At 43.9% G+C, this 23,517-nt stretch overlaps 1 protein-coding gene across 1 annotated transcript in view; it reads right to left on the minus strand.

The window, feature by feature from the left end:
- Positions 1–23,517, minus strand: part of suclg2 (succinate-CoA ligase GDP-forming subunit beta) — an 83,839-nt gene that overhangs the window by 45,172 nt on the left and 15,150 nt on the right. Inside the window, exons 2-6 of the mRNA XM_079156461.1 lie at positions 21,068–21,209; positions 5,453–5,552; positions 4,333–4,423; positions 2,185–2,337; positions 1,035–1,124 (exon numbers count right to left, since the gene is read on the minus strand). Coding sequence (XP_079012587.1) covers positions 1,035–1,124; positions 2,185–2,337; positions 4,333–4,423; positions 5,453–5,552; positions 21,068–21,209 — 576 coding nt within the window. The remainder of the gene's footprint in view (positions 1–1,034; positions 1,125–2,184; positions 2,338–4,332; positions 4,424–5,452; positions 5,553–21,067; positions 21,210–23,517) is intronic.

Here is a 23,517-nt window from a genome sequence, read left to right on the forward strand (position 1 = left end):
ACACACACACACACACACACACACACACACACACACACACACACACACACACACACACACACACACACACACACACACACACACACACAGTCATCCCATGACTCATTCCAGACAGTAGAGGTCTTTTAGAAGAAGACCTGTAATTATCTCTGAATTAAACAGTGTGGCAGCTGACTCGCAGCAACCATGGACAAGCATACTGACAATGCAGAAACTTAACCATTTACTTTCTATTCCTCTCCTTGGCTGTTTAAAAATCAATGCCTATTCAGTATCTGGCAAAAAGAAAAAAAGGATCGCATACAATATGATGCAAACAAAGCTGAAAACATCCTTGACTCTCGCTAGAAGCAGATTCACTTGGCTGCTGTATATGTATTACAAGTGCTAAGATTCTGAGCTGATCTGATTTCTCATGCCACGGTGCCTGTAGAAGAGAAAACAAATCAGTTATCTGATGCCAAGAGACAAATGGCATTTAAATGAACTCTATACTCTTGCAGAATGTGGACTCTGAGTGTTTGAGTGTTCCTCCTTGCCCTCGTTTTCTTAGCGAATGCTGCCTGAGCAACATTCTTAAAACTCGAGATGACAAGAAAGCGTTTTCTTTTGTTTCACCGTTTTCAAAATTATAGTCTGCCCATTGTGATGCGTTTTGACTCTCGCTGCATAATTCACTCACAAAATCCATGTGAGGCATGTTGTATGAAATAACGGTACCATTAGTGATCCTCAGCCTGGCACAGCGCTGTGCCTCACTGCCAGATATGAGACAATAGACCACCTGGCAAGTGAGTCTAGTGTAATGACGCCTCGCAACTTGTCGCCGGAAAACTAATAATAGCCCAAGTTTGGTGTGTTTGTCAATGAGGATATATGTGTGCGTGTGTGTGTGTGTGTGTGTGTGTGTGTGTGTGTGTGTGTGTGTGTGTGTGTGTGTGTGTGTGTGTGTGTGTGTGTGTGCGTGCGCAATGCATTGTAGATTTTTCTGCCTCCTCCTTGCATCGTGTCATTAAAGCGAGCGTGCCCATTACCTGTCTCTGCAGAGGTCCTTTGAAACCCAAATTAGCTGCCATGCGAAGTGCCTGGTCGTCTCGCACCCCTTCAAATATATCTATGACTTCCTGTAGGGTTTGCAGTGAAAGTGAAAGAAAAAAAAGGGTGGGACACAAATGGAGAAAGGGAGTGAGAGTGCGCAAGAGGCTCAAACGCTGGGTTTTTAATCTGACACAAAGCGGATATTCATATCAAACTGCAGGCATCATAGTCAAGTAGTGGCAAGCTGCCCGACACAGAGAGAAGGGGTGACTCGGGGCTGAAACGATGGATTTATGATCATCAGACCCTCGTATCTTTGATAACGAGAAGCTTGCATATAGCTGTTTAAATAGGAAGACAAATGGTTGAGGGATTTCAGGGTGCACAGCATTGAGGAAAATAAAGTAAACAACTGACAGCTGTCGTAAGCTGGTGTAAACAATTCCGCTTAAACTAGGTCTGGACCATATACATTTTAATGAGATGTGCGGAGGGCCATCACGTGGGCGAGATGAGCAACATCACAGCTGTGTATTGCATATATAACCGCAAATCTTCGGAGGAAATAATGAAGGACATAAATCTCAGCTGGATTTTTCCAATCTGCTCTAACATCTGTGGACAAATGCTAAAGGAAGATATACAACAATAGAAAATCTGTAGTGCTTAAATGGTACATCTGTTAACACTGACAAAGACCTGTTGCCTAGTAGCCAAGTGACTGCAGTGGATTATGTTCTGTAAATGGAATCTAATTAATAGCGAAATAAAGCACAGAAGGCTGAGTATTTGTTCATGTCAAGCTTCAGTGTATTGCTGTATGTCAGCATCATGTTCAGCTGCTGCGCTACACATGCAGGCAGGAAAGAAATTAATTGAATTAGCTGAAAAATACGAAATGAGCACAGCTTCCATCTGTAAGGCTCACTGGGCAATCGAGCCCCGGTGAGATATCAAGACGAATACAACTTTTGTTGATTAAAGAGCAACGTGGCGAGGTGTTTGCGCCCTTTTAAGAGTTCCATTGTGCCGGATGAGATTAGTCCATTTCACATGCTGCGTGGTTTTTGAGGCAGATACGTTTCATTTAGTTATTCGTACTCGTTAAGATATTGCAGTGATGGGTACGAGCCAAAAATCGTATACCTTGAAGATGAGTTCTGGGGAGCTGGCGGCTACCTCCTCGATATCCATACCTCCCTGAGGGCTGCCGACCATGACAGGACCATTACAGGCGCGGTCCATGAGGATGGCAAAGTAAGTCTCCCTGATGATGTCCAGGGCCTCAGCAACCATCACCTGGATGTGGCATAGCAAGAGAAAGAGGGGCTGAAGGAGGAATGTCGCTACCATACTAACTTGAGAGATGCACCGATTTGTCTTTATCTATTTTTTGTTCTAATACCGATACAGATAACTGGGCATTGGGTATCAGCTGATTGTGAGTACTGATGCATGCCAGAGTTTAATTAACAAGCTTTATGCCTCACTATGTCAAAGTGACTGGGATCATTCTTGCATGTGTAAGGTAGGCCTGACTAAAACATTGCTTTATAAATAAATGATGATCTCTACTGTTTGGACTTCATGATCACATAAGGGTACCTACTGAAGCCCAAATAAGAAACACCATTTGATTTTGTTTTTTGACAAACCTTCGCGAACTTAACTTTAACTTTTTACATTGATATACATAGGACACACTGGCACAGGCAAATAAACAGGGTCCACATATACACAGGCAGAATCTAGGAAGCATAGCTCTGAGAAAATCAGTTGTGAATGAGATGCAGGGACCTCAACGCTGAGAGTCCGGAAGATAAGAGGAAAGAGGAAGCAAGCGAGAGGCTCATTTGGAAAAGAGAGGAAGAAAAAAAAAAGAAAAATCTGATGTGTGGTGGTTAATGGGCTGCAGGTATTCAGATGAAGTGTTTGTTTGAACATGCACAGCCCTTATGTTCTGCTTCCACCCTACCGCACAGCTAATGAGGATGGATAGCCTTCCCTCCACTCCGTGTTCCCAGACGGCGGCCCTAGCTCCTTGTCCAAATGTTGTCCTCTCCAGTCACTCAAACATTCTCTTAAGTCACTCCGATTTGTTGCCTGATTCTTCACTCAGACTTTTCTATTCCCACCAGCTTTCTTTTTCACCTCAAACCCAGTCTTCTTCAACAACCATCTTTTACACCCTCTGTCCCAATCTCCCCTTATCATCTCTCCTCCTCATCATCATCATCGGTGCCATGAGAGCAAATCCATGCAGATGCTGAAGTGCCCCCTTCCTTTGTTCTCTGCTCTGTGGTGCAGTAGGGGGTTCGGGGTTGACAGCTAAGCTCTGTCTCTCGTCTGACAGACGAGGTTGTGACGACGCAGTTACTGTTCTCGATCCTTCAAGTCTGTCAAGGGACGCTCCTCCCAGGTCTGGTTCCAGTGCCACAGGCAAAAGTGGATGTTCTTGGTAGAACCAACAGGAGGTCATGTCTCTTCTCGCTCACATCTAATTCAACTTTTGCCCAGTTTTAGTTTGTTTACCTGTTCCTCTGAGACACAGAGAGAATTCTGAGCTTGCAGGGGCTTTCTATAAAAAATGACATGTGTGACACTCCCTTGATTCCACCTGAACTCTGCGGTAGGAGCAGGAGTTAGGTGGAACGTGCGTGCGTGCGTGCGTGCGTGCGTGTGTGCGTGTGTGTGTGTGTGTGTGTGTGTGGGGGGGGGGGGGGGGGGGGGGGTAGCAGGGGTAAACAGAGATGGGGAGAGATAAAGACAGAGAGCGGGGGGGCCACACAAGTGTGTGTGCGTGTGTGTGTGTGTGTGTGTGTGTGGGGGGGGGGGGGGGGGCTGGGGGGGTAGCAGGGGTAAACAGAGATGGGGAGAGATAAAGACAGAGAGCGGGGGGGCCACACACAAGCTACAGACCAAGAAGGCTTCATCACCTGGAAGTGTACTGCATGCAGCATGCGAGTAGAGAAAATGATATTCCTGCTCGTTAGTGGCACATGGAAACAGTTGTTTACCAAACACTTGAAATTCAAAGTGGGCCCGGTTCAATTTATGCAATGAGCCATAACACCAGCCAGCGCAAACCCACAGTAAACAACGGTGGATGGCTACTGTTTAAACCTAGTGGAGAAAAAAAACAACACAAAACCATAGAGCCAGACTGCCTTCACAGTCATTAATTTTACAGAACTGCATTGCTGGACTCAAAATGCCTTAAAACAAGGTCAGAAAAAGAAGGGGAAAAAAAAGAAGAAAGCGCAACATAAATCTTTCTTTCCTTCAGCGGCTCACCATTTTCACTTTCACTCCATCTTTCGGTGTCTGCTTGGTGGTCAGGTTGAAACCCAGCATCTTATTGGCCAGTTCGCCAACCACAGCGGGGCTGATTGAAAGAAGTATTAAGTCAAACAGTATCCTCTTTCAAACAACAGACTTAATTTCTATTGAAATACAAACACTGAAAAGCATACACTTACAAAATGAAAGATGAGAAAAGCAGAAAAAGTATTTCTTTATCTCTCTAGAGGTTTTTTTTTTCTTCCAGTTGAAGAGAGACATGCCTCAGCATATTCTGGGCGTTTATGTAACATTCTGACAAAGCACAGTTTTCGGATACATCAACACATCGCTGTGAATGAACCTCGACGTACGCTCTGTTTAAAAGCAGCCCACATGCCGGGGCGGCTTCTGTACGCCTGCTCTGCTTTTGTAAGTGAGTAAAAATGAAGATGGGGTTGTACTCATCCTTTGATAGATGAGAGGAAGGTGAACTGTGCACTCATGACACTGTCTGGGGACGATGAACTTCAGCGTATTTCACTTTGAAAAAGTTTCCCGGCCATTCTGAACCCTGAAGTAGGGTGACGATGATACATAGCCGGGCGAATTGTCATAAATCACTTTTTTTGCCTTTAAGGCGGCAGTAAGTGGTCGGTACCTTTACTAAAAAGATAGCGCTGTTTTAGTGCATGAAAACGTGGCCGAGGGAAATGCAGTGCCTGAGCGAACAAACAAAAATCTTTGAAAATGCACAATTTCAGAATAAGCCTTCATTGGAGGAATACACCCATCACACTTTATAATTCTAAGATAGAGCCAAATATATCTCAGCAGCGGCACAAAACCCAACCAACCCGAGAGAGGAAAACTCAGTATGGGGTGCAAAACGCTTCTGCCGACCTCAAAATCCCCTTTTCAACATTTAATTGAGGGTAGTTGTTTGAAAATGAGACACTGGTGGAAAGAAAAACTGTTTGTTTGCAGCACAAGTAACACTGACAAGCGCCAAGGGAGCATCTTCAGAGGGCTCTTTGAGCCTCCTCACTCTAAAAGTCGCTGTCGCAGGAGAACGAACATGAATCTATCTCCTACAGTAACTCGCAGTGTGAAATGGAGATAGGGGCATACTTACTCCTTGGTTAAGTGCACTCCACCTTTAAGGCCACTGTCAAACACACCTTTGCCTCTGCCCCCGGCCAGGATCTGAGCTTTCAACACAATCTCCTTGGCATCTGAAAGACAAAGAGAGAGAGAGAGACAGAGCACTTAAGATGTAGGCTCAGTACCTTAAATGCCCCCTCGAGTCTGCCTGTTATCTGTCCGTCTGATTGAATGAAGCAGGGGTGAGTGTGTTATGTGATATAAGATTAGGGATTATGTCGGGATGGAGAGAAAGTTTACGCTCCAGTGTTCAGCACCCATCCACAAAAGGCAAATAACCCTAGCACTACCAATTTACGATGAAGTAACGGAACTACTGTACGCATGTTGAAATGGTCATAAAATATCTATTAAACAAGACAAAGAGTGCGCAGTCCTGCTAGCGACTCTGTGAGGTTGTACTTGGGCACAACAGCATACTTACGTGCTCACAGTGACAATGCTAACATTCTGATGTTAAGCAGGGAGAATGTTTACCATTTAGTTTACAGTGTTAGCATGCTAACTGCAGCTATCAATGAATATTTTAAATTCTAAAAATAAATAATGGAATAGTACAAAAACACACATTCATGTATGGAAATAAATATGTGATTGTGGAAAAAAGAAAAGAAAAGCAATACAGAAGCACACTGCACTGCTCCTCGTGCATCACGGGAGTCAACCGACGTCACTCTCATTAAATGAAAAGTGAAATGTCGAGTTTTACAAGAAATCCCTACTATAAAGAAATACATGAGAAGTGCATAAGCCTTCTGTCTCCAATCCACGCCGACTCCGTGTTTGATAAACATCTCTGCCCGTCTGTCAGCAGCAGCTCCTGGGACAGCGGCTCGCTAACCGGCCTTCCCCAGGCTAAGTGACAGGAGACATTTACTGGACCTAAATATTTCGTTTTCACGTCGGCTCCATGGGAAGAAGTTTGTAGGCCAAAGTATCGATTAATTGATTTTATTTCCTCGCCAGTAGTGAACCAGGCGAGCTCACAGACAGAATGGGAGCCTTCATCAAGGAAACAGGAAACGCCAGAGAATGAATGTTAGAACCACATTTCATGGCTCTCCATCTAATAGTTGTTGAGTCCATCTTGTCGATGAAGACATATTTCACTGGATAAGTGAAAACTTTGACCTCTTAGTGGTGCTACGTGAAAAATGAGGGATTAACCAAAAATCACTGGGAATCATCGTCTGGGCACCAAGAATATCGGTACAAAATATAATGGCAATCCATCCAATAGCTGTACAGACATGTCACTAAAATCCAAAAAAGTCAATCTAGTGGTGGCGCTAGCAGAACAGCCAAAGGATCTCCAGAGTCAGTAGGTTGCATCCTCTCGGGAACATTGATGTCTGTACAAGACCTCACGGCAATCCATCGAATAATTCAGTCTGGACCGGCCCACATGCCTACATTGTCATCTGTAGAGCTATACCGCCAGATACAATATACACTTAAAACTGTATAAATGGTGCATTCCCATACAACTGGCAACATGTTACAATCTCACACCAGGAAGGGCAACACTGTTGGAAACTTTCACGTGACCTTGCTTCAATTAAATAACAACCCCCTGCTTCCCCTTTGCTGTCACTACCACCTTGCAGGAGCTCGCACATCAGGAAGAGACCCCCTCAGCTGTCTGCTCGGCATCCTGCCCCGAATCTCCCTCTATTCAAATGGAGCCGGGACACTTGATGAAAGATGGGTTCTAGCTAGGTTATTATTATCTAGGTGGGGGAGCTCAGCCGCTGACAGGTGGCTGCCATCAGGGTGGGAAGTGGGTGTTGTGGAGAGTGGAAGGGGATGATCTGCCGTGCGGTGGCGAGAAAGACGCCTTGACCTTCATGGCTGGAGACAGGCCCCTCTTTTGACAGCGTAGAAGAAATTAAAAAAAACTCTACGAGCAGTGTGGAGAACGTCTAGACAGGAGCTGGTGAGCTGAGAGAGCCTAAAAAAAAAAAAAGCTCGGTCCGTGCTCACTGCTGCTGTATTGAGAAAAAGGACCGAGAGAAAATAGCCTCTGACAGGGTGGCAGGGATTAAACTAACACTGCATCAGTCAGGCCCGTTTTCTGTGGAGAGCCGAGAGGGGAGACAGAAAGAGGGAGAACGAGAGAATAAAGGTGTGCTCATATGCAAAGGGCTTTGAGAGGAGTCATAAATGAATAAATATGTTCATAAAAAACTGCTACTGCGCAAAATTAAAAAGAGTTCAAAGCAAGATGAAATAGAGTGTCCTGTGGGCATGTGCAGCGGAGAGGGACGGCACAGAGGAAATGACTTTTGCTTGAAAGAAGAAAAAAAAAAAAAAAAAAAAGGAAACAAGTGGAAGAACAAAGATGTGGAGCCCAATAGGGAGATTGCATTGTTTGAGGTGTGGAGGAAAAAAAAGGTGAGAGTATTGACACATTGATGAGGTCTTAAAAAACAAAAAATCTTATAAAGCGAGGGTATATTAAATATATTAAAAAGGCATGTAATGTTCCAGGTATGGTAATGGAGTGAGAACGAGGCAGGTGTTCATTCCTTCTGCACGACTAACTGATAGCAAACCTGCATATTATGAGATATTGTAGCGGTATCAGCAATTATGAATGGTATGCTGTAATAAAATGCATTCACACTGCATTTCAAAGACTCTACGATGAAACTATGTGTACCATTCTCACAGAAAAAAAAAAAAAAAAAGACTCTCACCAAATGCTGTGGTTAACATTGAGACCACACTCTGCTGGGACACATGGAGAGGATAATGATGTCCTCAAAGATCAGAGTGAACACGGCGCATGGTAAAGAGCAGGGCGGCCATTATCTGGTAGTATGACAGACGTGAGATGGGCATCTAACTCCCTGACAAAAAGGTTGGTCCCTAATGAGTGCGGAGCAGAATGATGAGTCGATGGAAAAGGGAGTAGTAGCATGTAAAAATCAGAGACAAGTCATGGCTTTATGTTCAACCCAGACACCGCGTTGAGCAAGGGGAAAGAAGGGCACATTAGCTCCACTGTTACGGAGCGATATGTAATCTTAGACAGCAATACATTCTACATTCTGGTCAAGATGCCTCCATGTATTCAGTACTGTGCAATACGCAGAGTGCATATCTGCACCTGATACACAACAACTCATTTATTTGACTTGTCACAGTAATTAGAAACACCTCCTGCAGAAAGTGGTTTGGTTATTATATTATCGGTTGGATGAAAACCGGGGGGGGGGGGGGGGGGGGGGGGGACCGCGGTTGCATAATCAGTTCTCCGCTTCCATTTGTATCATAAATGGCCCACTGTGAAGATGCGGAGGAAGATTTCCATCTCCATTTATTTTCTATATCTTGGGGACACAGAGGAGGAGATTAACATCACACAACATCTCCAATCACATCGCATGCGATCTGAGTAATGCGGTCATCATCCTAAGGCCTAACTCATTTCCCAGTAATGAGTGCAAATCAACTCCCAGTCTGCTTGCCAGTGACAGCAGCTGGCACAGAGAACGTCGCATCTACAATCAGTGTTGCTTTCTTTCTCTCTGTGCATTTTTGGAAATACCTATTCTCTCCCCCCCTCCCCTGCTTTAACTCTCCACATAGCCAATGGGTGGCCAGCAGCAGAGTGAGCTTTGGTCTGATATTTAATAAAGCCTTCGAGGTCTGTGCCATGAGGAAGGGGGGGGGGGACAGATTTTAGGCTGTTCGCCCAATCCAGAGAGAGTCAGATGTGACAACCATCTGCATGGAGAGAGAGAGAGAGAGAGAGAGAGAGAGAGAGAGAGAGAGAAAAGGATCAGGGCGTCCCTCCCCGGCGTGCATGTGTGCTGTAATGAAAGTAATGTGGCGGCTAAATGGAGACGACTAATCAAACTCTTGGGAGAGAGGAGAAAACAAACACGAGCGCACACAAACACAACCACATTTCCAATAACACAGAGAGCCTGAGCCTTCCTATGGAGACATGCCATTAACACCAGAATGAAGAGAAGAGAAAAAAAAAAAAAAGGACCTCAAAATTCAGGATCTGTGCTCATCTTGACAGCAAGCCTCCTGCTAATGTTGCAGGAAAGTGTTAATTACTGCCAAACGTAGTCTTTAGAAAAGGCAAAGGTCTGAAATGAAAGTCTACAGGACCATTATAATAAATAGCGTACTTTGGACGTATAATTGTTCTATATCTCAATGTTTGTTTGGAGTTAGATCCAAGCGGCTGAAACATAATTCATAATTCAGGGGTATTCCGGGCAGCACTTATGAGTATAAAAACAAACAACAATCTGTGCTTCCATTTGCTTCCATCTAGTGACACATGGCGCGTCTTTAAACAACATCAATTATGTTGTCAACTGCACACTGATAGCTTCAGAAAGCTATTGGAGCGGCTCTAGCGTTTGACTCACTTTTCCACAGGGCTGTGTCACATCCACGACTCACTGATATTGGGAACAATTAACTAATAACCTAAAATAAGTAGGTTAAAAGTACCAAATACAATGCAGGATATTGATGACATAAAACAGGGCATCAATCTCATTAGCTTTACTAATTGCAAGTAGCAAACTGAACATGGTCACGCTGTTTTCCCTTTATTGATTGATGTTAATGGCCTGACAATGTTCAGTGTAATAGCCATTGCTTCACAATATATATTTAAACACACTAGGGCTGCCCTTCTTTAGTCAATGAGTCAACTAATTAGTCGTTTTGGTCTCATTCCACTAAGATTTCTTGAGTTGATTAGACATTTTTCATGCTGAATGACTTATTCCCAAGAAACATATGAGCACACACAAGATTTAAAGCTGTGTTTTTGTGCGATTCTCTGTGGAGAAACTCAACAAATTAAATCAACTAATCGGTAAGTCGAAAAAAATCGTATGAGTGTAACTCATTTCTTTTGTTGCGAGAGCCCTAAATTCCACTTTGGCATCGGTAGGGCCATTTGACAGAGTTGACCGCGTTTAATATTTAGACACCCTGTGTGATGATTTCCTTTAACAACAGAGGTAATGCTGGCATCATCTCGGACCGGTGCAGCTTTCCATAAACCTTTACCGTTTCCAATTCTGCCAGAGCGCGAAAATGTCATGCAGAAAATGACTGTCCATTCATGCTCTGAAGGCAGGTGAACCAAAAAAGAAAAGATATGAAAATAAAAACCTTGGGTTTTTCCATCTATGCTGACATATAATGGCCTTGGAATTCTTCAAGCTGAACATGTTTCCCTGTTCAGTTGAGGTTGAAAAGTCAACAAACGTTGATCAAACCTGACCACGCTCTGCAAAGTCCTCTTGCTACTGGCATGTCTGTACGACCAGATGTTGGGACTTGTATAACAAGGGACAAACAAAGATTTAGACACACAAAAAAAAAAGGGTCGAAGATAACAATTTGACCTCTTGGTTCGCTCCAACTTAATATATCATTACCATCTCACTGTCTTTTCTGGTTAAGCCCGCCATCAATGTGAGCGTCTCTCCCTCTAACGATGCCATCTCAGCGGAGGAGAATATCAGCGTCCCGGACCGAGAGTGGCACCTCTGTGTGACACCTCCTCCAGCCACCGCTGGCATGACGGCCGAGTCCTCATTAGAGGACAAGTCCACCTGGCTTTCAGACATAGACAGCACTTCTAATGACATCCTGCGATAGCTCTCGTCTCCTCTCAGCGACGGAGAGGTGCAGCTCAAATCCCTGACAAGCGAGTTTTCCACCGCCGTGCAACCAGAGGGGTGACGGTAATGATAATGGCGTTGTGGAACGATGGGTGCTTAATGACTACGGGGGTTATCAGTGGGGAGAATCATTCCGTTTGACAACAAAGTATCTTTCTCTCCATTTATTTCTATCATGAGACAGTTATCTAGCAAAGTACCGACTCTGGGCTGCACACAATGCGTGTTCCAGCAAATATTTTAAATAAGTGATCAAGATGGCTGCACAAACATGAGCTGCTCACTTCTCATTACTGACTCAACATTTTTCATCAGTTCAGCATGAACAATAGCAGATCAGACCGTTCCAAAAGCCAACAACATCTGCTGCTGCTGACGCACTGGTGGGCCAGTGCACTACTAGCAATGCCGTTTCCCCTGACGGGTAATGAAGCTTGCCTAATGGTTGGAGGTCCCGACAGCAAAGCCCAATGACGTTTTGTGCATTTCACTCCATTAGGACTATTCCTTTTTTCTGGACCTGACTTAACTCCATCTAATACCAACACGACTGCATTCACGCAAAAGCACCCCGACAACAAATAATAGGCTACATGTTCACTTCTACTGGCACACCAGTATCATCCTAATACGATAGAGGGGGATGTGTTAGAAGTAATTCGACGTCTCACCCTCAACATGAATAGGTTAGGGCGCGTAATGAGGAGGTGGAAACACTAAGCTGCTTACATAAATCAGCTCTTTGAGAGACAGGCCGCTTTACCTCGCAAAGCCTATTTACAGCTGTTAAGACAATTTCCGATGCATGGCGTTTTCTGACTAAAACGAGAGACCCTAAGAGCAAGACGATGTATCGTAAGACAACAGGCCCTTGGAAAAGCCAATAGGCTTTTCTGAATGAAGTTGGCGAGGTGTCTGTCAGTAGGCCGCGGTTTCCCGTGTAAATAAGCTTATGTTTCAAACCAGCCCGCATCTCCATCCTCTCCCAGTGTGTGTTATCTCAGCACGTACTGGCGACAGGACAACTGCAGACGAACATCTGTATCCCTGAGACAGGCCAGCCCTCTGAAGGGACCAGAGCGGCTCCGTCCATCAACGGGAGCCCCGCAGGGGAGTTGGGTGGCGAGACGGAGATACCCGCAGCGTTCTCCAGCTGACTCCCATGCACTCATTTAGTTCCCCTACAATTTTATTAAAGTGGCAAACGAGGAGACTGAGGTACTGCTGTAGCACTAGGTTTTTTCTTTTACAGGAGGGGTGGGGCATGGACAGAGGTGTGTTAGGCACTACAGACAGAGACAGACGCTGAGCACAAGAGAGCAACAACAGATTGAAGCAAAGGCAAAATGAAAGCGCAGACGGAAGTGAGTGAACAAATTGGAGGAAGACGAAGAGAGAAAAAGAGACGAGAGGACTTAAAAGAGAGGGACTCAAGCAAGAGAGAAGATGAAGGTAAAATGCAGACGACAGAACTATGTTGTTTTGATTTCACATTACCAGTTAATCGCTATGTAAAATGGACCTCAACCCATTTACGTAGAGGTTATGAACGTAATACACTACTTGTTCCAAACGCTGGCCACGAAAACAGCAGCAGCACGGTTAACGGTTGCACTTTTGTCAAGTGATTTTGTTTTATTAGTGTGCACATACCAGATCCGTCTCATAAGTGTAAATAAGGAGTACAATTTCAAGATTTTTCGACACAAATGAACAAGGAACAGCGAAGTGAATTAGAACAATCTATTATTCTGTAATCATAAAATTTTAGTCTTTTGCAAATTGCCCATTTGCAATGTACAGTTGTAGAAAGTGGTCCAAATGTCCTCATGTCAGTAGTGTCAAAAAGTTAATATACCCGCAACAATTCACAACAACAATTCACTTAACTGTATATACCATGCTGTACGTGTCTGTTGAGGATTGCTCGCAGCTTCATGATGCATCACATGACAAGTGTTTTGGACTTAATAAACACTGGTGGTCCGCCAACGAAGTTCAACTCAGTCTGTAAGTACCTTTTGTAAGTAGCTTTTTTTATAAAGTTGCACTCACACTTTCTCATCTTACTCCGACACCATGACCTCATTATAAAAAGAGCTTGCTAACTTCTCTTGTCTCGCATAGTTGTAGAACTCGAGAACATATACACAAAGTCCATTGGGTCTCATGTTTCCTTCCCCTCCCACAATGGCTCATGAGTTCACCCATTTGAAACGGACATCATTAAACGGACCCCGTTTCTCCACGACACTGTTGCCTTCACAGCCAGACCGCCGTGTGTTTACATTGGAAACAACGAAGGTGACAATTGTAGCCGCTCGCCAGTGGAAATGAAATGGCATAAAGATGAGAATACACGTGCAATACTCCGCGAGACTGAGGCTGCATATTCTTTTGATGTTCAAGAGCCAATGGTACGATCAATAGATGAGCAGCTGCCTCCGTGGCCTCGGCCCAGTGGACCAATGAGAAGAGGACATGGGGTCCAGCTGGTGTACAAACACACAAAGCTCTGAGAGGGTCCTCACACTACTTCAGACAAAGACAGAAGTGAAAGGGCCGCGGTTGAGTCAACTATACTCAGCACTAACTGCAACTGTCAGCGCTCCTCACCAGAGACTCTGCCTCATTTTCTGAAGGGGGAAGATGAAAGTGGTCTTAAAAGGCGCTTGAAGTGTTGAAGTGCACGAGGCGGCTCTAGTGGGGACTGTGAATGAGAAGGAGGGAGCGCGTGGTAAAAAGGATAGGCCTGAACATGTACCATGTCTGACAGTAAGATGTATTCGTCAGTGAAGAAGGAAGGTCCCATGTGTCCACAAGGTGTATAGTACAGCTGAGACGTTCCTTTTTCCTATTCAACACTAAACATTCAAATGTTTGGTTTGTCCAAACACTTTCTGAGTCATCGGTGAGACAGGATTGATATCGCACATCGAGAGCTGAGCATATTGGAATTTGATGACAAAGGACCGAGGCCTTATACGACACTGTTGTACAAACAAATCACGGGAAGAAAACAATTTGAACCGAACTGGAGCGAATACAAAGAAAAAGGCTCACAGAGAGAAAGCAATAAGAAACAAATATCACTGCATCGCTTCTTACAAATTCACTGTTAAATGAATCATGGAATAGCCCTAATAAAACACATTTAGGCATTTCATTTCATTTAACTTCAGAAAGCAATAATCATCTATATTCAAGTAAAGCTGCACTTTAGTTTCTTTTATGTTTCACGGAAACCTGTTAGCGTGCCTTCTGTCATGCTCATGCATGTTAGATTTAGTAGCCGTCTTTATCTACAGTACATTTTCTGGAAGTCAATGAGTATGAACACATGAAAATGACATAAAATGCAACTATGCAAGTTTGATTGGCACATAAATCCCACAGCACTTTAGAGCTTTTTCATAACGTTTGAATGAATGAGAACAAATTAATTTGAACGCAGCCCAATCCGATACTACGTTGTAGGATTGACATTGCTCGGCGGGGTCTGTGACAAGCTAACAGGTGACTTCAGATATGCTGCTGTGATAATGTTGCTGTTAGAAAGTAAACAGCCTTTACTTTTATCCACACAATGCTTCCACACACGACTTCATGCTAGTTTGTTTCCTACGTTTTGTGTTAACAAAGAGAACAAAAATAGCTGACAGTAGTTTACTGACGGGGTAACATCCGAGACCAAGACGACGGGGAAAAAGCCAAGCGCAGCATCTCAGAGGAGGAGTACGGGGGAGGACTAGGGGGAGACACAAACGTCACGCATGGATAAGGAAGTCCTCGGAGTGGCTTGCGGTGATGCCCGTGTGGGGAAGGAGCGTTTCTATGACAGATGGTACAGGCTAGACAGCGTGTTGGGTTCGTGAAGAAGCATATGGTACTCGCTAGATGAGCTCATAAACCACTACCAGGCCCAGGCGGAGGTGTAAATGCTTTTCTGCACGCTGCCAGAAAAAGCACCACTGTTGATATCGCCACCAAAATAAATGTGGAGGCAAGTGTGAGCATGGGTGTTATGCCGTATCTTATGAGACATTTTATTTAAAACCCTTACCAACAAACCATTCTAATGTATCGTCACTGCTGAGAACTTTATAAATAGGGGCAAACATCAAATTAAATAGCAAAACAAAGAGTCTAAAGTAACCCGTTTACACCATCGCATCAGCTCCATTCACCAAGAAGTTATCATAAAGCGTACACGCCTCACCCTACACACCAAAGCAGAAATATGCTGGATGGCAGGGCGCTTCACGTCTGTCCTCCCAGTTACTGTCACAGTCACAGCTGCCTCGACCCTCTGGCTCCTCCCGACATGCCCCTGGCTCTGTGTGTGGTATGTATATCACATGTCGCTCCACACGGTTAGCGACGGGGAAACGCAGCGGATGTGTCTGGGAGTCCGTCCAGCAGAGGCTGCTGTGCAGGGAGCCTCTTCTGCACCTCAGCGCACAATGGGAAACTCATACCACTGGATTTCATGAAGGGCGAGATCATATTATCTCAGCCAGCCCTCGGTGTGCCGGTGCATGCCTCCGCTCCTGGGCGGTTTTTACTGCAGGTTGGCTTGTTGCAATCTCCACATGCTCAGCCCGTATTGGTTATTTATTTTTATGCGAAGATCCTATATTATTTTTTTATAAAATGCGTACTGAATTCAGAAATTCAATATTGGACAACAGCAAAACCCGCCACACACTAGGATGGCGGCAGTGATGCTGGTGGTGCTTAGTAAACATAAAATACAAGATACTCGCTCATCGATGAATCATCCGAGTGGGCGTTTAACTCTACATTTAATTCATACACTGTCTGAAACTAAAGGCGTAACGCTTAGGTGGCAACACATGGCACAAAACACTGAGCCAGGATTGTGTGGAAAGATGCTAGCTGCTGGTTTTCAACGACATCCGTCTCACTTTGAAGACCACAGGCCGGAAGCATAGCGGGGATCTGAGCTGCCACAACTAAATGAGCAGAAAACAATCACTTCAGAATACACAGTGTGGCCGGCCTTGAGCTACTCTTATTTACACATTATCTGTGGCACAGTGTAAGCCTCATTGACTTGAGCTATTGAGGATCCCCAGTAGGCAAAAAGAAAGAAAGAAAAAAAAGAGCATTTCACCTTTTCTGGAATAAAGAAACCACTAAATAAATATACTGTATGGAGCGTGGCCAAGAAAACATTTTTTTTTATTTTTAAGCAGGAACAAATGTTTACCTCAGTCAACTACATTTGGAGTGATTTCAAGCATGTCGGCTTTAGGCAGCACTGCGTGGCAAAATGAAACTGATGGAGACACATTTGTCAAATGAATAAATTCTATAGCTTCTTTCTTTCCATCCTTCTCACACACCATCATAAACAGCCAAGCATAACCAAATCTGCACACCTGCAAACACACACACACACCTGCTCCATCAATGAGTTGGCTTATGTCAAGGCAGCACGCTATTATTCAGTAAGCCAAAATATCAAACTAACTATCCCTCTAATAAGCACACATGAGACTTGACAGCCATGCATAAAAACTGCTCTGTTTACACTGAATATTCATAGCAGGGTGAAATAAATTAAAACGCTTCCCACCTCTGTTAATCATCATTCTGGCAGTGAGGCTGTGCTAAGCACAAAGTGAAAAAGAGAGGCAGAGGTAGACTGAGGTGAATGAGGAGTGTAAGAAATTAAGATAACTTCCAAAACTGAACACGTGAGCGAGCGAGCGAGAGAGAGAAAGAGAGAGAGAGAAAGAGAGAGAGAGAGAAAATGTCATCGCAGCACAATTTTTCAAAGGAGAGTCAGGATGATGACAACGGTTAAGATATAAGATATAAGACAACGCATTCCGAACTCATCCGATAAGAGGTGTACACATGCGCGAGTGTATGTTGCTCCCATTCATCACGCAGGCTCAACATGCAGTCAAGATAAGAATCCGAAGCAATGTTTTCTTCCATCGCTGCTTTTGTCAGTGAATGATTGCCGGGAGAGGCAGGAGCCATGACAGACATGAAGGGCTCTCGCAGCAAGCAAGGGGAGGAGAAATGTGGTTTTGATTTAAAATTCAGACTGAAAATCCATCAAGATTTGCTCAACAGATGCATCTGTCAAGCTGGTGGCGACACACAAAGTGGACTGCATAATCACATTCTCTTTGGCTGTAGCAGACCACAGGTATGTGTGTTTATGTGTGGGAGTGTGTGAGTGTGCGCATGGCCGTGCAAACACGGAATCTATATTCATTACCGGACTTGCTTTGATGTCTCAAAAGTGCAAGATAGAAACCAGGTCTTTGTGGGGAAAAAAACCTGCATTTGTGTGTAAATGTGACAGCGCTCACGTCACTGCAAAAGGAAAAAGTAATTCAGTTATCTTGCATTGACTGAAGCTCTACACCGTTATCGATAACATATTTAGCCAAATATGAAGGTGGATCTGGCAAAGAAGACGACTTCTTTCAAATCTGTATCACCCACAATTCCTTTTTTCAAATATGGGATTATTTGAGCGATGTATTAAAGTGTCACAAAACTCTTTCAAGTGATTTTCCTGGAATAATTCTTTCCCAAAGCAGCATCACCATCTTAGGTGTGCCCGTGCTTCATCCAACGTGCACGTTTTGCTCCACAGATCGTTTTTTCATTGAGATGTATTGATGATGTGTCTGAAGTCAAACTTGTATTATATTTTGTATTTGTCCATCTGAAGACATTGAGCATGTTTTTCTTTTTTTTTTTACACTAATGGGTACTATATATAATGTGTGAACCTGTGAACTCTTTTACTTAAGTGCTCTGCTACTCAAGTCCTTGATGTTTTCACGAGCCTGAAGCACTGAGTGAAGCACTGAGTGAAAGGCGCCAACAAAAGACACTTGATCATATCCATCTTTAATGGGCTGAGTGTTGGGTTTGCACCACAAACATCTGTAGCTTAATTTCTGGGACCGCTTTTAGGTCAAACATTAGAAAGCAAGGAAACAGAAGAGCTGGTTTAAAGTCCACTGCCGCATGCCATTGTAGCATCGCATTACAAACGTCAATTATTGATTCTGCCAGAGAGACGTTTACTTGTACTTTCTCCATTTACTGTTGAGGAGCAAAGCACGTTTTTTGGAAGCATAAATTGTCTTAGCTCTATAAGCAGACAAAAGAACTGACTGCCCGAATGTCTAAAAAGCAGTTGGGAGGTGGATAATATCCACAAAAAAGGACAAGGATATATAACATTTTCAATCAAAACAAATATTAAAGTTATGTTATGTAACCTCGAGGTCCAAAAGTTTACTTTTCAAAACTATAGCTTGGTCCTTGGCACACACACACACACACACACACAAATTAAAAGCTTGGACATGAGACTTGTGGATCTGGTTCATTGGTTTTGGATACACAGCAAGAGTGCCATTCTTTCAGTGTCCCAGTTGAGTGCACATTACAAAAACTTTGGACTTTCTGATACCTCCCTGCACAGCTCGCCCAGTATGGGGCCCTACTTTCAATGAGCCATGTGCTGGTTGTGAGTCACCCATCTGCCACGATGTAAACTCTCCACCAGAGTTGTCAATCAAGGTAAAGGGAATCAATGGTCCATGTCGGAATCTGTTTTTTTTTTTTTTATGTTTTGATAGAGAAGGAGAAAGATTTTAAGCTGTTTTTCCTTCGCGGTAATAGAACAAATCAATCTGTGTCCACTTTAGGAGAGTTGGACCACTCTATAGTACACAAGAGGAGTGAGAAGAGTTTCTATAAAGCATAGCTGCAATTGAACTGTCAACTTAACCACTTCATGGTTAAGTGAGTGTAGCGGAGAGGAGAATACTGGTTGGTGTTGTGTGTGTGTGTGTGTGTGTGTGTGTGTGTGTGTGTGCGTGTGTGTGTCTGTGTTTCATGTGGGCAAGCTCACGCTACGCATGTCATTCATCTACGTCATGCTTGACTGATTCATTCTACTGTGTATGCAGGGAACCAGGGACTCACAGCAGGATATCAGCACCACACAGAAATCTGTTTGAGTCCCTCCTGGTCAGCTCAGATAGCTCCAGCCCTCCTTATCCCCCGTACGGAGCCGTATCCCGTGTCCTCTACGGTGGAAAGCCATGAAACGGAGCTCCGTGGGCTGGCTTCACACCCTGCTCCCCCCCCCCCCCCCCCCCCCTCTCTCTCTCTCTCGGCCCGGGGCCAGAGCGCGACAAGTCTCACTTAGCATTTCAGCCCAACAGATCTGAACTAAAGAGGCCACTGATCTCCCCCTTTTACTCTCATTCTCCGTCACCTAACATGGCCCGAGAGCGAGCCGTCCACATTCATGCGACAGCATGAAAGGACACGGTGTGTATCTGAAGAAATGAAGCGTCCGTGGATGCTCGATTGCATGCTTTTAATGGCGAGCCAGCAATTGTCACAGGATACACAAAGTGTGAGAAACACACACACACACACACGTACTAGGACACTGACCAATGCTTAGTGCATGACTGGAGATAAGAAGATAGAGCAGCTCTGAAGCACGCTGTGGGAATAAAGGGGTTGATTTACTAAGCCAACCGAAAATCACTGCCTGAGCTGTGAAGATTTGCGGTGGAGCATGTTTTCAATTTAGCTGGGAATTAACTAACACTCACGACGCAAGTGGTCACAGCCTCAGTCAAGTCCATTTGAATGCACCGCTGCTAATTAAGAGCGGATGCTGGGCTATTAAACACGTGTCTTGTCAATTTCTAGAAAGTAATAGAGTGCAAGAAAAAGTTCTCTGCTCCTGAGCTTGAAATATCGGTTGAAGAAACCAATAAAAACATTTCTGAACTGCAGACATGCAATTCCCTCCACTGCAGTGGACAATCCGCAATGATAAATCACTTCCAGCCACCATTTGGATAACGTTCCTTTCCCTCTGCACACACCTTATTTTGCAGTTCAACATAAAAATGTCCCGAAATGTATTATACAATAACCCATACATGCAATGTTGCCGCTATTCAGTCGCCAGGACAACACTAAAAACAGCCCAATAAACTATGCCACAACCATCCAAAAGCTATCCGACTTGCAAATCCTGCATTTGCTTTCTATTCCCTTTTAACTTCTTAGTGCTGAGTTTTCTGTCTCTCCATTTCTTCTCCTACCAAACAAACAATATAGGTACCGTCATGAGAATATATGTCCTCTTCCTCCTATTCAGTTTATCTTTGTCTGCATCGTAAACCAGGGCCATTGAAAGCAGCGCCCCGGGCGCCGGAGAGCTCAAAGGCAGCAAGAGTGGCACCTTGCTGGCTGACAACCAACCTGGATGCACTATCAGCAGGCCACTGCTGGAGTTGGAGAGGACGCTGAATAAAATATAATGCTGAGGGTGGAAATATATACTGTATATGTTGGGCGGTTCGGTGTGTGGGAAGAAAGTAGAACAGGGGAAGGTAGGAGATGGAAGAGAACGCCATGTGTGGGTGCAGACAAATGTGTGTTAAACGATCTACGTTCATGAGAGTACAATGTATTTGTGTGACAAGAATTAAGTTAGAGTTTCAGGCACTTCCTTGCAAGGCTTTGTGCGAGTGTGTAGGGGAGGGCAATAATCCCAATTGTAACCGAGGATTAAAAATAAATGCATAAAAAAAAAGGAGAAACAAAACATGCAAAATGTGAGAAACTGAACACGAGAGGTTGTGAAACAAATTAGCGTGGATGAGTGTGTGATGAAAAACTGAGCAGGCACAAAAAAGTAATAATACATGCTTCCGCACATAAATAAACAGCATGAGGATGAGATTGAATTTGATAAACTTCAACCCTGATAACGCAAAGCCTGTAGCAGGTCTGCAGAGCGGCACGGATAGGACTGTTTAGGTTTCACAACGTACAGAAGTACAATTACACAGTAATTACATGTATGTATGTGTACTCACCGAGCCTCTTTGCAGCTTCCAGGGCCTCAGAAGCTGTGTCGGCCACATAGAAACGTTGGACCGCCACACCGCTCTCTTGCATCAGCTTCTTGCTCTGGTACTCTTGCAGATTGAGCCATCTCCTGGGACTCTGCCAGGTGCCCTGGAAGGGGAGGAGGGAGGCAGGATGAGTATGATTATCACATAGTAAGGGAAAGATATAGTTAAAACAGTGCTATAAAATGGTACAGATCTCGAGCGTTAAACACCAAACAATAACACCTGCCTCAAAGTTCACACGCTACATCCTCTCCTCCCTCCTCCCTCCTCTCTCTGCCCTTGCCCTGTAATGAGGCAGGCACCCGGGCCTAAGCTGCAGGACAGCTCTGAAGCCGTTTGCTCCATCAGCAGACACGGGCCGTGTCAGCTCCAGCTGTTGTTGCTATTAAAAGGAAATTGGCTTTTTAATGCGACGGAGACACTGAGGCTGTATTAGACTTACAATGCCTCCACAGTAGCACACGCCACTGTGTGCATGCGTACGAGTGCACGTGCAAATGTTTTCACGTGAAACATCTTCGGGGAGTCATTAAGGAGAAAAAAGCCATTAAAGTAAAGGGAAAACAAGGGTTCAGAGGGAAGTTATGGCTCAGTATGTAAATGATTCTCCAGTGTGTGTATTTCCAGTGAAGATTAAACTAACATGATAATAATATCAGGATCGCACTACATTCTGTTGCTGACTAAGTCAAACTCAGCTAACCTTTTATCTACTGACTCTGCTTGAGCTACACAGGACATTAGATGCTTTAGGAGATCTGCATGAACATTAGGGGCACATCTGCACATGACAATGCAGATGATGAAGGCATCTTGTGATGCTCTTCATATGTTATTGAACTGTATGTTTTACTAATACCGAGATACTATTCGTGGTACATTGTCAATTCCACATCAACACAGGACAATCAAATGCTCCATCACACCTTCTGTGCTTTAAGTCTGCACGGTCGATATTCTACTCTTGAAAACAATCATTCATTTTTTTTCCGGTGGGCTTTGTGCTTAACAGTGGGAAAAATACATTTCTGTGCAGACAAACACAGCCTAAAATATGGCAATAGCGTCAAGCAGTGCACTAGCCTTGAAATTGAATCCGCGTCCCTCGAAACTGACTGAGTGAAATTATTTTTGAAAAAGCAGATAAAGACGGACAAACAGACTTGGCCAAATGTTACAAGAACATAGAGATACTGTAAATATTTAGCTAACCATCAAAGAGTATGTGAAATAAAGTCGTCTGCATTGTCATGTGCAGATGTGCCCCTTACGTTGGTGCAGATCTCCTAAAGTCTCTCATGTCTCGTGTAGCTCAGGCAGAGTCACAGTGGATAACAGGTTAGCTCAGTTTAACTGCAATGTTGATGTTGTTATCATGTTAGTTTAATCTTCACTGGGTAAGGAAAAGCACACACTGGAGAATCATTTACATGCTGAGCCATCATTTCCCTCTCAGGAACTTTCACTATATAACAAACAAGAGTCGGAAGTGGGGAAGCTGGACCACAGTGGGTGTTATTGGGACACAAAGCCACTTTGAGCAAAATGTCATTTGAAAAGGTTTTTCAGGAAATATTACGTTAACTCATAGCAGTGAATTTGACTAAACTTAGGGACCTGGACAAAGACAACAATACACCTGCAGCATTCAGCGTCAGGCTTAACAATTAAAGGTGCGATGTGTTAGATCTGGCCAGAATTTTTGTTTAAAACATAACCAAACAGAATGAACACTATCAACAGAATGTGAAGAGGTTACAGTGTTGATGTTATGTCAAAAGACGTCAATGTATTGTGTCACAGAGATATTCTATGACAGTATATTACAGACTAGCCCCGGGGCCATCTGGCGGAGGCATGTTCCACGGATGACAAAGAGTCGAAAGGATTCATGCAAAGTCATTTGTCTGCTAACAGCTTCATTTAGAAGGGAGATACAATTCAATATTTTGGACTCACTGTTGACCGTGCATGTCTTTGTTGTGTATTATATTTTTTAAGGCTTACACGGTAAAAAGGGAAAAAGACTAAATTGTGTTCTCATGCATACAAATGAATGAAACATTCAGATACCCGAGGATTACCTTAAAAATGCAACATATGTACACATGCAATCAAACATTCATACTTGAAAAACACTGCATACACAAGGAACAATAATATACAGGATGGATTCAAGAGCAACAAAAGTAAATCACATTTTTCTTAAGACTCTGCATACAGCAGGAACAAAGATGTCCGTGTCACTGGAGCTCTGAGGGACATAAGAAGAACACATGGGTGGGAGGGTTTCAACATCTCTCAACCAGTAAGTGATGGAGGAAGTGAATTGTAACCATAATTAACCCTCGGGCCTAATAGTTATCAGTGATTAAAGGCTAATGAGTTTCACATGGCCACTCTAATTGGGC

Source organism: Pholis gunnellus (assembly GCF_910591455.1).
Source record: "Pholis gunnellus genome assembly, chromosome: 3".
In the NCBI taxonomy this organism is placed as follows: domain Eukaryota; kingdom Metazoa; phylum Chordata; class Actinopteri; order Perciformes; family Pholidae; genus Pholis; species Pholis gunnellus.